The 15,382-nt window shown below is 36.6% G+C and overlaps 1 protein-coding gene across 25 annotated transcripts in view; it reads left to right on the top strand.

Moving 5' to 3' along the window:
• The window catches only part of ATP9B (ATPase phospholipid transporting 9B (putative)), a 282,461-nt gene that overhangs the window by 49,990 nt on the left and 217,089 nt on the right, over positions 1-15,382 (top strand). For 21 of the 25 annotated variants that reach the window (XM_044744021.2, XM_044744020.2, XM_044744015.2 and 18 more), the window contains one exon: positions 8,203-8,311. The exons of the other annotated variants lie outside the window; for them this stretch is intronic. In XM_044744021.2, coding sequence (XP_044599956.2) covers positions 8,203-8,311 — 109 coding nt within the window. The remainder of the gene's footprint in view (positions 1-8,202; positions 8,312-15,382) is intronic. 25 annotated transcript variants of the gene reach the window in all.

Below are 15,382 nucleotides of genomic sequence, written 5' to 3'. Positions count from 1 at the left end.
GGAGAGAGTGGGTGGGCCACGTTCAGAATGGAAAAAATATTACAGGCAGAGGGAACAGCCGTTGCAAAAGGTCTTGGCATTTTGCTATAGTGTGTGAACGTGGGAACTGAAGGAGGACCCTGAAGCTTATACCACAGTTTTAAAAGTTGATGATAGAGCCACCTAGCTATGGAGAAGGAATATAGGTGACTTTTTCTTCTTTCTTTTTTCTCACCTTTCTTTCCCCTGGAGGTAACCTCTATTCTAAATTTCCGATTAAATTGCAGTGTATCTCCTAATAATTTTACCAGTTGGATTTGTATCATTGAAACAATGTGCAGTATTGTTTTGCATGCTTTAAATATTTTACTTAGAGTTGTCTTACTCTCTGTAACCTTTTGCAACATGCTTTTTTGGCTTAACATTGGTTTATAAAATTGATCTGTGTTGACACATACATAACTAGTTCATTTTTTCCCTCTCTAAAGTATTCCACTGTATGAATATATCCTGATTGATTCGTCCATACTCCTGGGAAAGGAGACTTTTAGGTTCTTTCTGATTTTTCACGGAGACTTTGCTATAATGGTCAGTCTGATTGTACATTATTCCTTCTGCACATGTGCCAGAAATTCTGTAGGCTGTCTCTGCCCTAGAAGTCTCATTTAAAAGTGGGGTTTATTTTTTCCATTTTCTAATGAAAGCAGTCTAACATTTCAGAAATTTTAGAACATAGAGAAAATACTTGCTAATACCAAAACACATCCATCTTTATGATTTTGTTGTGTTTATTTCTAGCCCAGCTTTACACAGTTTTATTTACCACTTAAATATTATTTCTGTCTTGGATTAAAATTTATTTTAGCTTAAACAGTGATAGTCTGAGAACACAAATTCTCCTTAAAAATCTAAAGTAAAATGTGTTCATACCTGTTTTGCTTTTGCCTTTTGTCCTTATTAACTCTGATTTAAGTAGCTTTTAACCAAAGAAAGTATTCTTTTTAGATGGATTCTTTATGAAGAATTTAACTTGACCTATTACAAAATTGGTTGTGTTGGCCAGACCTGGAGTGAATGCACGCATGTACTTCGTTCCCTCTACTTTCCCTGTTTCCATATGAGTGCTCATCCCTAGTTCTGGCTTGAGTTCTAAGTCCTTTCACTTGAGTCTTCAGCCTCCAGTTTTTTGAAGTACTGTATCATTTTTTTTGATGTATGATAATGGACTTTATTATATTTGGGTAAGTACTTCAGTAAGAAGCTAATTCAATATTCATGTAAGGGATACTGTTATTCTGCTGTGATTGTGGGTTAAGCACCCCAAAAAGAAAGAAAAAGTCCTTTTTTCCCAGTTGAGTAGTGCTTAATGTTGCCTTCTGACTTACACTGCCATGTTCTCTTCTCTTCTGCTCTGATGTCACAGGATTAGACCTCAAAATTGATCTACTTTTTCACACAGCTTTCTTTTGTTCCTTGGTTTGGCAGCAGCAACAATTGATGATTTTTCTCAGATAATAAATAATGAAGATTTGTTAGTATCTATGCTTATGCTATTTATATACATTTTAACCTTTGATTTAGCAAAAATCTTAAAAAGTTGACGTGCACATTAGGTTCATCTTCAAATTCAGAAAGTAGGCTTAGGATATTTTGGTTCTTTGATCCAAACTCACTTCAGAAAACCTTTTAAAAATTTTGAAAATTCAGGTACTATATATAGAAGATCTTTTTTATTAACCTAGGCAAAATTAATGAACCTTTAAACTAAATTTAAATCTACAATCCATTTCTTTATAAGCTCCTGAGTTCTTCCTCTTCTACACCCGTGTATTTTAACCCCAGTGCTGTGTCCAGGGCCTGTAATAGCATGTGATCTTTCTACACACACTGAAGTTTGTGACATCTTTTCTCATCTTGCTCTCTAAGGTTCTGTAAGGTTGCTCAAAAAAGGAATCAGTTAGCATTTCCAGATCGCTCCTTGCCACAAACCCACTGGTGAAGCATAAAACCGTCTTACAGCTGGTGATTATAAAATCTTATGTCTAATGTCCACTAGTTTTAAAGAAAAAAGTTACGTCAGAGTTATTTCCTCTGCTCTGCAACTAAAATTGGAATGTTTCTGAAAACAGTAATAGCTTAATTAATAAACATTCTGTTTCGATTCCTCCTGGCAATATTTCCTGGCTTCAGTTCTGAACTAATTTCTGTTATATTTTTCCATCTAATAGAATAAACTGAAAAATTGATTACATTATTGTTTCAGAATGAAGGTCATTGTTCATATTATTCAGCTTTCAGAACAATTCTTAGAGACAAAGCTAGTGTAATCAGAGTAACAGATTGTAATGCTTCTATCAAAATTAATAAGAATAAATCTATCAGTGCACTGAATCAGTGCACTATCGATCACTGAATAGATCTATCAGTGCAAATGATTTTTAGACAAAGAAAATATGGGGTTTAACTCTACAGTTTCCATATGAAATGTCTTCCTAGTATTAATACATAGTTGAAAACCAGATAGGCTGTATAGGTGAGAAATCAAGCTGTGAGGACTCTGATTTTCAGTCTGTTTTAAAAATCCTTCCTTCCATCCACTCTTTTTCATGAGTGTCTCTGCATCAGACATGTGGGTGAAGTGTGAAAAGGAAAAACAAAATCAATTACTTAGAGTCCCACCATCCAGAGACACTGTTAACTTGAGCTGTGGGACTTTGTTCTCTTTGTGTCTCAATTTCCTTATCTCTAAATTGGAGCTAATGGTACACATCTCATAAGGTTTTTGTGACATTTAAAAGGTAACATTTAAAATACATAGAAGAGAGTTGGCGTATGATAATTCCTCAAAGGTAAATTGATATTATAATATAGCAAGAGAATTTTTCTCCTTTTACAAAAATATATATTGTTTTGGTACTTATTCCACATGACTCCTAGTTTATCTGGAAAAACAGAAAAGAATTCCACTTGGTGATACAAGATTTAGCCACGGGCTGTGGACAGGCCACTTGAGACATGCCTGTCATCCAGTCTGACTAACAGGGTCATGCACAAATACTGTTGTTTCCAGGGTGACGGTATTTCACTGTGACTCTTGTGTTCAGTTTGGTATTTCTAGTAACAGTACTATAGCTGACATCTCTGACTTGGTTGGTGCTGAGGTCATGGGAAGGCCCACCTGCTCCTGCAGGAAGATTTGATTTTCTAAGTCTCCCATAAACCCCAGTCTGTTATGATCCAATTAAGAACTCAGCAATCTAAACTCTAGAGGTAGAGGCCCATTGACTGCAGACTCTAGTGGTTACAAAGAAAATGGTGGCATCTGCTTTGCCTTTCCTTTAATCTGGTTTGTATTCCTTGGCTGGCTGTTGGATGTTTTCTCAGGACAGATAAGCTAGAGATGGACGTGATGGTGTGGGAATGGCACCTCTTGGCTATTACTGATCCTGCACATCTGTTTTGCATTCACCTAAACTCTTAGATTTGGAATGTGTCCTAGAGTAGCTTAAGGACGCCAGCAGTCCTTGCCTGTGACCAGGGCTCTGTTTCCTCCTTGGAGTGTTTAACTCCTGTTTTTAGAAGTTGGGCCCTGCCCCTTTTTGGTGCATCTGCACTAATATTACTACATTAGAAGTGGGAGCTCATTTTCAATCCTTGCGTTGTTAGAAGCACTAAGAACTAGCACATTTTTGTGGTTTATAATTACTTAATGAATTCAGAGTTAACTTTTGCTGTCTTTAAGTCATAGGTTTAAAGATTGAAAATTAGACTCACCTCGAGAATTTAAATACATTTACGTGTCTGGGCCTGTTTCCTGGAGATTAGAGGTAATGTACACATTTCGGGTAGGGCCTCAGCAAATCTGTTGCAAAAAATTTTTCAGGTGATTATGATGTACTTGCCTGATTAAAAACCACTCCTTTAAAAATAATGTCTGTAGTATATAAATAACATATATTTGGTAATCATTCTCTTCTTGGCTCTCAAGGTGAGTCAGTCACAAACAGAATTTTAAGAAATTACTTATACATCGTGAACATGAGTCTGTAACAGTAAATATTCTCCTACATGAGAATGGCTGCATAAAACTGTATTTTCTGGATCTGTAGATGCGTATTTTTCATGTTACTGAAATTGAGTTGTGACTTATAAACAGTTTGTATATTTAAAGTGGTATTGTCTTCCCACCCAAGACTATTACTAAAATAGTAATGATGTATCTTAAAATCAGTGTTATCTTTGAATTAAGGAAATATAGTATTTCATCATATGAGTGTACCATAAATTATTGATGGATGTTCAGGTTATTTCCAGTTTTTCATATTTGATGCTGAGATGGTTGGTTTTTTTTCTTTAGGGTAGGTTTCTAGAAGTGAAACTACTTGGTTAAAATGTATATAAATTTTAAGGCTTTTGGTAATACTAAATTCTTAAAACTTTTTTTGTATCTACTCCTTTGGCTTTTCATATATATTTCTTCTCTGTCTTACCTTTGCTAACTCTGATTCTAATAAAACGATGAGTTTACATTCAGGGTAGGAGTCATTCTCTGCCTTTGGTGATCACTGTATGTCACTGTTCCTTTGTCGTGACGAGTTACCGTCTTTGGAGAAGCCCCTAGAGCACGTATTTCCCTCGAGGATGGAGACGTTTGGTCGTAATGTAGAAATCTCTCTTGTGCTTAAAAATTTGCACTTTGCACAGCTAACATACTCTTAATGGTAAAAGACTGCATACTTTCCCCCTGAGATCAGGAATAAGACAAGGATGTCTGCTCCCTCTGCTTCCATTCCATGTTATATTGAAGATGAAGTGAATAGGGCAGTTAAGCAAGAAAAAGGAATAAGAGACATCTAGATGGAAAGGAAGAAGAAAAGCTAGCTATCTCAGTTTGCAGATGATGTGATATAGGAAAATCTAAGGAGTCCACACAAAAATATTGGGACTAATAAATGAGTTAGTAAGGTTGTAGGGTGCAAGATAAGTATACAAAAGTCATTTGTATTTTTATACACCAGCAGTGACCATTTGAAGGTGAAATTGGGGTAACAATTTCCTTTGTAATAGCATCAAAAAGAAGCAAAAAATAGGAATATATTTAGCTCAAGTGCAAGATTGTGTACTGAAAACTATAAAACATTTTTGAAAAAAAGAAGAGCTAAATAGAAAGTCATCCCATCTTCAAGAATCGAAAGACTTAATGTTGTTATAATGGTGCTGCTCTCCAGACTGATCTACAGACTCGCCGCAATCCCTGTCAATTCCAGCTGACTGTTTTGCAGAAATTGACCTGATCCTAAGATTCGTATGAAAGCACAAGGATCCCAGAGTAGCCAATACAGCCTAGGAAAGTAGATCAAAGTTGGAGAACTTATACTTTCTCATTTCAAAACTTATTACAAAGCCATAGTAATCAAGACATTGTGGTATTGGCAGAAGGATAGAAATATAGATCAAGGGATACAATGGAGAGTCCAGAAGTAAATCTTTACATTTATTGATACAAATTGATTTCCAGCAAGGGTACCAAGACAGTTCAGTGGAGAAGTGTTTTTTCAACGAATGATGCTGAGACAAGTGGATAGCCACATGTAAAAGAGTGAAGGTGGACCCGCACTTAAGACCATATACAAAAAGTAACTCAAAATGAAACTTAGACCTAAATGAAGGAGCTAGACTCCTGGAGGAAAATGTAGAGGTAAGTATTTGTGATCTTGGACACTAAAAGCCTAAGTGACAAACGAAAGTTTAAGTAAATGGGACTTGATCAAAATTAAAAACTTCTGTGCATCAGAGGACACCATCAAGAAAGTAAAATAAGCTAGAATAGGAGAAAATATTTGTAAAGTTATATTTGTAATTCACACGTCTGACTAGGTATTTGTATCCAGAATAATATAATGAACTCTTACAACTTAACAATTAAAAGACACATAACCTAGTTAAAAAGTGGGTATAGGATCTGATACACATTTCTTCACTAAGATATGCAAATCGCCAGTAAGCATATGTAAAGTGATGTGACCACTTTGGAAAACAGTTTGTCAAAATGCTAGACCTAGAGTTACCGTATCACCCAGGATAGGCACATCCATAGAGACAAAGTAGATTAGTGGTTGCTAGGGCCTGGCAGCAGGAGAGGATGGAAGTTGACTGCTGTTGGGTATGGGATTTCTTTTTAGGGTGATGAAAATGTTCTAAAATTAGGTGGTGGTGATAGTGGCACGACACTGTGAATGTACTAAGAAAATGAATTTTATACTTTAAGAGGGTTAATTTTATAGCATGTGAATTATATCTCAACAGAACTGTTACTTAAAAAAAGTGTGCTGAAGGACCTAGGTGAGGATCAAATTCTGCCCTCAGCAGTTGTATTCTCTGGGGGCTATTGCAGATAGGTGGCACATGCTATGCCTGCCTTCCTCTTTGCAAATGGCACACGCCGTCAGCTGATTCTTGTCAGTGATTCCAAGAGTGGCTTTAGAATATCTCTCAAAATAGTACTTTTCATGACCACTGGAAGTATATTGGCAAAGACCAGATGGGATACATCCTGGTGTTTCTGGAGACTACTGATAATTCCCTGGTGTTGGAAGACAAAGCATCATTGGGTGCCGAGGCTAGAGAGCTGTCCTTTCTTAAGGTTATACTTTAGTGAAAAGAGTGTCAACAACGAGGAACTATCAAAGACTTTGGGCAGTGAATTGTTGGGGCCCACCTCTGAAGGAGGGTTTTGCCACATATTTCTCAAATTTGTACTGTAGAAGACACTTTGGTAACTGTGTGGAAGGATGATTTGGAGGGGGATGAGGCTGGAGGCCAGAGACTGATGCTGTAGTGGTGCTATGGGTGAGAATGGAGGAGGGCCTGAGCCAGGCTCTTGTGTCAGCCGTGAGACTGGTCTGGGCCCGAGACGTGTTTAGGAAGCACAATCAGCAGTTGGTGATCAGCAATGAAATTGAGGTAAGAAGAAGAGTCATGACATTATTTATCTGTGATGGCTGTACCATGAAAATCAAGACTATGATGGCTAATGGGTGAATGGAGCACTGGGCCATGGGGACTGAGGCTTGAGCCCTGCACCAGCCGTCAGTGGTGACTGCATAAAGAGGAGTACATTTCAATAGAGAGAAGAAATGTTTTCTCTAGTGGCCCACTTAATTTAGCCTATTAGTCATACAGGAAAAAAAAGACTAGAATAAAAGATTATTGTCCTTTCAGTAGAAATTCATCCAGTGTTGTATTATTTACATGGTAGACTGGGGCATGTTTATCAATAATATGAAGCCTACTGAAGAGGTCTTTATTTCAATATAGGGAGATTGATTTGAAGAATATTCCTGTAATATGTGTCAAAATACGGATGTAGCCTTTAAAAAAGATGGACGTTATCCACATGTTAGTAGTGTAACAGAATTCACCATAGATTCCAAGTACATAAAAGTTCGATTTAGATAGCATCAAATTAACCTATTCAGGTTTTTACTTAAAAAATGAGAGGGTAAAAAGCACTATGACTGTATGACTGTATCTGTGCTCTTAAGTACAGTTGCATGGTATTGCACTATGTGAGAAAACTGATCAATATTAAATGCCATATATGGTTGTCTTGTATTCCTAAATGGTTTTATTCTTTTAGAAAGATGTAAGTGTAGAAATTATATGTCAGTCTTGGTTAATTTGATATTTGAATGCCTGAGTGTTGTAAATATAATTCATGGGTTTATTGAACATTATTTTCTTTTTCTTTGGATTACTAAGTATTTTCTGAAGTTTAGCTTGCAGAAAATATCATGATGTGAATTCAAAAATTTTCTTCCATATAGTAAGAATTTTAAATCTTTTACTACGTATCATTCTCCTTTTGTAATGTTTCATTGTTACTTTTTTTTTTTGAGGAAGGTTAGCCCTGAGCTAACTGCTGCCAGTCCTCCTCTTTTTGCTGAGGAAGACTGGCCCAGATGGCTTGCCAAGTGGTGCCATGTTCGCACCCGGGATCTGAACCGGTGAACCCTGGGCCGCCGAATCGGAACGTGCACACTTAACTGCTGTGCCACTGGGCTGGCCCCCATTGTTACTTTTTGTCTGTTTTCTTTGTTTTCATTTATTTTGTGTTTTAGAAGTAGTATAAATTGGGGGGGGGGAAATAAAACTAGTAAAAGAATTTTGCTTTATTTTTTGTAAAAGTCCAGTTTTCTCAAGTCCCTTATTTCTGTTTCATAGGGGTTTGTCCTGGCTGTCACTATCGTGAGGGAAGCAGTTGATGAGTTTCGGCGTTTTCAGCGAGACAAGGAAGTGAATTCACAGCTGTACAGCAAGCTTACAGTGAGAGGTTAGCAAGATACTTGGAATCCAATTTCTTGCTTGTTTAATGTAGTTAGCATTTTAGAATTAACATAAATGAAAGAAAACGTCTTAATTCTGTTATTGAAAATAGTATTATGCAATGGCATTTGGTATATAATTAATTTTCTTTTAATAATGTAATGCATACAATTTCAGGGTAGATTTTTATTCTCTAGATGCTTGGATGTGTGTGCATGTGTTTATATAAATAGACACACACAACGCATGGACACATACATGTGTATATATATGAATAATTATGTAACGTGCTCCGCTGCAGTCAGTGTATAATGCCTGTGTGCTCGGATACACGTGAAGCCGGACTGGTGTATACACATTTTCTGTGAAGCCTGATAGCACCTTATCTAAAGTATCTCTTTGCATTATATTTTAAACACAATCATAGAGGTGAGACATCTTGTACCGGGGCCTTAAATTATACTTACATGAAAGGACTTTGAGAACCTAAAATAAATATGATCCTAACTAGTAACTGATATATGCCTATTTCTCCTTGACCTTCATTAAGCGATTTGACCCTTGCTTAATTGATGCTTTTAAAGAGCTTGTTTACTCAGTCCATAGTAGAAAAGAAGCAACGTCTTGGGAAGAGAATGGGTGAATCTTTTACATTTAAATAGGCATTGTGACAGTAGAAAAGTGACAATGAAACCTTGACAGTGAGGGAAGACATTGAAAAACTAAATGGATATTCATAATAACCTCAAAGTCTGCTTAAAAATGAAGACGTTTAGAGTGGATTTTTTATCTTCTGTTTATACATGGACATTTGTACAATGAATTACGTATTTGAAACACTCCTGTCCAAAATAATTTTTTTAATAACTTATTGAGATATATTTCACATAACATAAAATTCATGCATTTAATTATATAGTTCAGTGGTTCTTGGTATATTCACAGAGTTATAAAACCATCAGCACCATCTAATTTTGGAACATTTTTAACATTCTAAAAAGAAACTCTGACTATACTAGCAGTTCTTCCCTATTCTTGCCCCTTTCCTGTCCTACTCCAGACCTGGACAACCGCTAATCTACTTTCTGTCTCTATGGATGTGCCTCTCCTGAACATTTCATATAAATAAAATCATGTAATATGTGGTCTGTTGTAACTGGCTTCTTTGACTTGGCATAATGTTTGCAAGGTTCATCCATGTCGTTGTATCTATCAGTACTTTATTTCTTTTTATTGCCAAATAATATTCCACTTTTGATATAACACATTTTGTTTACCCATTCATCAGTAGATAGACATATGGGTTGTTTCCACTTTTAGGTTATTGTCAATAATGCTCCTGTGAACATATGTACAAGTTTTTGTGTAAATATTGTTTTTATTTCTTTTGTTTGTATACCTAGGAGTGAAATTGCTGGATTATATGGTAACTCTGTTTTGGGGGAACTGCCAAACTATTTTCCTGATTGGCTACACCATTTTACATTCTCACCAGCAATTTATGAGGGTTCTAATTTCTCCCCTTCTTCACCAACACTTGTTATTGTCTATCTTTTTGATTGTAGCCATCCTAGTGTGTGTGAAATAGTATCTCACTGTGGTTTTGATTTGTATTTCCCTAATGACTAAAGATGTTGAACATCTTTTCATGTGCTTTTTGGCCGTTTGTATGTCTTCTTTGGAGAAATGTTTATTCAGATTGCCCGCTTTTTAACTGGGTTGTTTGTCTTTTAACTGTTGAGTTGTAAGAGTTCTTTCTTTATTCTGGATTTAAGTCTGTTGTTAGATATGTAATTTGGAAATATTTTCTCTCATTCTGTGGGTTGTATTTTCTTTTTCTTGCTGGTGTCCTCTGATACACAAGTTTTTTTTTTTTTTTTGGTTTTTTTCTTTTATAAAGATTGGCACCTGAGCTAACAACTGTTGCCCATCTTTTTTTTTTTTTTCTGCTTTTTCTCCCCAAATTCCCCCAGTACATAGTTGCATATTTTGGTTGTGGGTCCTCCTAGCTGTAGCACGTGGGACACCACCTCAGTGTGGCATGACGAGTGGTGCCATGTCCCGCGCCCAGGATCTGAACCAGCAAAACCCTGGGCCGCCGAAGCGGAGCGTGTGAACTTAACCACTTGGCCATGGGCCGGCCCCCACAAAAGTTTTTAGTTTTGGTTAAGTCCATCTCACCTGTTTTTTCTTTTGCTGCTTGTGCTTTTGGGGTTGTAGCTAAGAAACAGTTTATCATCCAAGGTTACAAAGATTTGCTGTGGTATCTTCTAGAAGTTTTATAGTTTTAGCTCTTAGATTCAGGTCTGTGATCCATTTTTATTTCGTATTTTGTATATGGGGTGTGATATGGGTCCACATTCTTTTGCATGTGAATATTAAGTTGTCCCAGTACCATTGATTGAAAAGTCAGTTCTTTCTCGATTGAATTGAAAAAGTAATGCTTAAAAAGCTTTGATGCTTAAAGTAGTAACATGGTAGAGGAAAGGAGTATTGTAGAAAAGAAGGTAAGCTTTAGTTTTGGGAAAAAGAATCCCTAGAACCGTCAAGTAAGTTAGGTATAACTTTGATTTGTCTTTTTTAGATGTTTTTTAGATAATATAGATCCTGGCTTATTTTTTAAATTGTCTTAATTGTAGCATTTGGGCTGAGCGAAGATTTGTTTCTGTATATTAATTACATCATTCAAAAATAAATAGTATGGTGATGTCAGCGAAAATGGTAGAGTAGGTAGTGTCACATGCCCTTCCTTCCACAGAAACATTGAAAAATCAAGCAGAAACTGTCAGAACTAACTTCAGCAGAACTCTGAAAAATAGTCAGAGATTTACACCACTGGATGATTGTCGAATCCAGGAAAAGGCAACCTAAAAATACTAGGAAAGCACTTTGGTGTTTTCACTTGCCCTTGCCTCACCTTGTCCCCATCATGGTACCTGTCTTGAAGACAGCAGCCCTCATTTGAAATTTCGGACTCCGGAGCCTGGCTCTGAAGGCGGTAGAGCAGGACTTACTTTTAAATAATTGTGTTTGTCTGTCTAACTTATCTGGGGCTACTTGTAGGACTGACTCAAGATACTCATCTTTCTTTCGCCTAACTTGGAACTCAGGGCAGAAAAGCCAAAAAGCAGCAGGCATTTCTTGAGCATACATAAGGCTAAGGAACAGTTGCAGAAGCCTGGGGCAAAAGGATACAGTTGAGATATACAAGAGAGTGTCAAATGCATGACAGAAAAACTTGGGGAATTTCTGTGGAAAACTAGGGCATTCAAAAGTGCCCATGTTTAGTGGAGAATTTTGAAAGCCACATCTAAGGCCAGTGCAAGCTCAGAAAAGTCTTAAGAAGAACTTTTGCCTGTGGCCAGTCTCTAGGCTCAGCACAAGCAGAAGTGAAGGCTGAGGTAGAGCTGTAGACACCTGACTAGGTGGTGGAGTCTCCAGCACAGAGCCAGTCTGCAAAGACTGGGAGAGGTGGTTCTCCCTCCCTCTCTGCTGCCCTTTTTTCTTTTCTTTCTTTTCATATGCAAGGAAATCCCTTTCAAACACTGGCTCAACACAGGCTACAGTAAGGAAGACTTCAAAGACCATATGTGACAAAGAACACACACTTAACACAAATAGTTTAGCAAAGTCACTAAATACACATGGCTGTAGCATACACCAAGTAACAAAACCATCCCAGGAGATGGGGGCATATCTGATTTCCCGAGTTATCAGATTATAATACTCCGAATGACTAGTTTTTCAAGAAAAATTACAAAGCGTGCAAAGAAACAAAGTGTGGCCCATTCACAGAAGAAATTTGTGAAAAGTATCTCTGAGGAAGCCCAGACGTTGGACTTACTAGACAAACATTAAATCACCTGCCTTAAGTATGCTCAAGGAGCTAAAGGAAACAATGAACAAATTGCTAAAAGATATCAGGAGAATGATGTGTTAAGAAATAGAGAATATCAATAAAGGTATAGAAATTATTTTTTAAACAGCAAAAAAAAATTCTGGAGCTGGAAAATACAATAAAGGAAAAGAAAAACTTACTAGAGAGTTTCAATAGCAGATTTGAGCAGGCAGAAGAAAGAATCAGTCAACTTGAACCCTAGGTCACTTGAAATTATTCAGTCTGAGAAACAGAAAGAAGAATGAAGAAAAATAAATAGATCCTAAAGAGTTGTGGGATAGCATCAAGTAAACTTATGTACACATAATGGGAATCTTAGAAGGAGAAGAGAAAGAGCAGAGAGAATATTGGAAGGAATAATGGCCATCAACTTCCAAAATTTGATAAAAGACATGAATCTGCACATTCAGGAAATTCAGTGAACTAGCAGTACAGATACAAAGAGATGCACATAATCAAACTGTCGAAATCCAAGGACCAAGAAAGCATTCTGAAAGCAGCAGGAGAGAAGCGACTCATCATATACAAGGGATCTTCAGTAAGATGATGAGAAATCCGTTGATCAGAAACCTTGGAAGTCAGAAGGAAGTGGAGTGACGTTTTTAAAATAGTGAGTGAAAAACCTGTCAACCTAGAATTCTGTGTCCAAAAAACTATCATTCAAAAATGAAAGAGAAGTTAATATATTCCCAGATAAATTTAGAATTGAAAACAGGGACTCAAGCAAATACACATACACTCATGTTCACTGCAGCACTGTGTACAGTTACCAAAAGGTGATAACAACCCACTGTCGATCAGTGGATGAATGGGTAAACAAGTTATGGTGTATTCATACATTGGAATATTACTCAACTGTAAAAATTAGTGAAGTAGTGATGTATGATACAACATGGGTGAATCCTGAAAATATTCTGCTCTGTGGAAGTAGTCAGACACAAAAGGCCATATAGTTTATGATTTCGTGTTTATGAAACACGCAGAATAAGTTGGTAGAGACAGAGCGCAGATTGTGGTTGCCATGGTCTAGGGAAGCAGGGAATGGGGAGCAGCTGCTTCGTGCATGGGAGGTTCCTCTTGTGGTGGTGCGATGTTTTGGAACTTGATAGAATTTGTTGCACAATATTGTGAGTATACCTAATGCCACTGAGTTATTCACTTGAAAAATGCTGATTTTATGTTATGTTGGTTTCACCTAAAAATAGGACAGAATGTTGAGGAAGACACACTGGTGTTATGTTCTTTACACCTCCTTGATATTTGAACTACTTTTAAATAATACTTTTGTATTATTAAATATTTAAAGTGCTTTGAAATACTTTAAAAATAATTTCAGTAGGTTTATTTTAAATACAAATGGAAATTTACATTTTATTAAAAAATTGGTCATGGCTAGTGATTTAAGAAATGGACGTTTTACATGTAGATGATAATGATAGCTGCTACTTTTTGACTTCCTTCTGTGTCAGATAACATTCATAATGTTCATTTGTGTAACTGTCATGCGAGGGAGGTGGCACTATCTCCAAGTTAGAGATGAGGAACCTGAGGCTCATGCTCAGTAATTTGCCCTCAATCACTGTAGTTTTTGGTAGACTTCATATTTGAACCTGCACCCTTCTGACTGCCACTCCAGTGTTCTTTCAGCTGTGGTGAGGCGCTTCCTGGCTGGTTATTCTGATGCAGATGATTGATAAGTGAAACCTAGAATATGAACAGTGCATGTTTATCCTTATTGAGTACAGTTTAAAACTTATTTTCTTGTTGAGAATATTTGCTGCTCATTTTCTTAATTTCTAATATTTCGCAGTTATCTAGTCTTTGAATGGCGTTGATGGCTATTTATGTGATTTACCGTGGTTTGTTGTATCATATTTACAGCGTTTGAACTTTTTATATTTGGAGTTCTCAAGTGTATTCTTCTAGAAATACACTGGAAGAATGTTCTCTGTTGTTGTTTTTTTCTTTTGAAAAGGAAAGCCCTTTCCACTTTTCATATGCTAATATCTTGAAGGTGAAGTGTTTGGAAGCAGAGAGTATTTTAACTGGCATATGATGTCTGTCCGCCCTGGAGGACTTTTAGTTACTTCTTTGTTTTATTGCCTCATAGGCTGCTATTCTTGTGTGGCAATTTTTCTTACCCGTTGCTGCTACTTTCCTTCCTTTCTCCTTGTTTATGACTGCTTTGTTTAGTTGTCATTATCTGCTAATGGATGGCATCAGAGGCAGAGTCAAGGAGGAGAAAATAAAATAAATTTTCCTGCTTGTTGGCAGCTTTTGCAAAAATTTGTGATAAAGAGGAATTTGAATTGTGTGTGGCCAGTCTACTTTCAGATTCTTGGAATCAATGCTATTACATTTTTTCCGATTGCCAGGGAGAGGTGTGTAAATTGTATACCTTGGTTGTAATCATTCAGTTGGCTAGTTCACAATTGACTTCCACAAATGTTTACTAAGTATCCACTGTGTGTTAGTCACCCTGACAACCTCCGGAGATTCAAACCTAAGTCCTGAACTGTGCTTCTAAAGACCTCATGCAGCGTTCCAGCAGATAGGATGGACGCAGAGGCTTTGGTTGGTCTGTTTTCGTTTTAATCAGCTGCCAGATCTCAGCAGGGCTAAGTCATTATCAACCACTGTTAGTGTATGTTCCAGATTTAAGCCTAAAGGTAGCGTGAAACTATATTTAGAATGGAACTTGAATTAATTCTGTTACATTTCCTTCAGACAGTTTATGATGATTGTTTTCCAGTATATCCTAGCTATTTCTTTTAAGAGTTTTCGCATTTGGTTGTTTAACATGTTTTCAAGTATTCAGACATATTAGAGAGAAGCATGTCTCTTGTCTTTGAACCTTATGTAAATTGTTTGTGTATCTGTGAATGTGCGAGAGAACATTTACGTATTTACATGTTTCTTGTGTTCCAGTTTCCTTGCCAAAAACAAACCGTATCTGTATAGAGTACAAAAAGAGACAAGTGTTCTTTATTCGTATGTAGTTTAGTGTCTTTGATTTGTATTATGAACCCTGTATTTTGCACACTTGTTAAAATTGTTATTCTGGGTTTCTTTTACACTTAAAAAAGTTTTTGAAATGTCTCAATAAAATTTTGTCAGTTTTTAGTGAAATTTGCTCCATTTGTGAGTAATAATTATTACTTGAAAAACCAAGAGATTTTT

The sequence above is a fragment of the Equus asinus genome, chromosome 7 (assembly GCF_041296235.1).
Source record: "Equus asinus isolate D_3611 breed Donkey chromosome 7, EquAss-T2T_v2, whole genome shotgun sequence".
In the NCBI taxonomy this organism is placed as follows: Eukaryota; Metazoa; Chordata; class Mammalia; order Perissodactyla; family Equidae; genus Equus; species Equus asinus.
The sequence above is the reverse complement of the archived record's forward strand: the minus strand, read 5'-3'. Positions and strand labels throughout refer to the sequence as shown.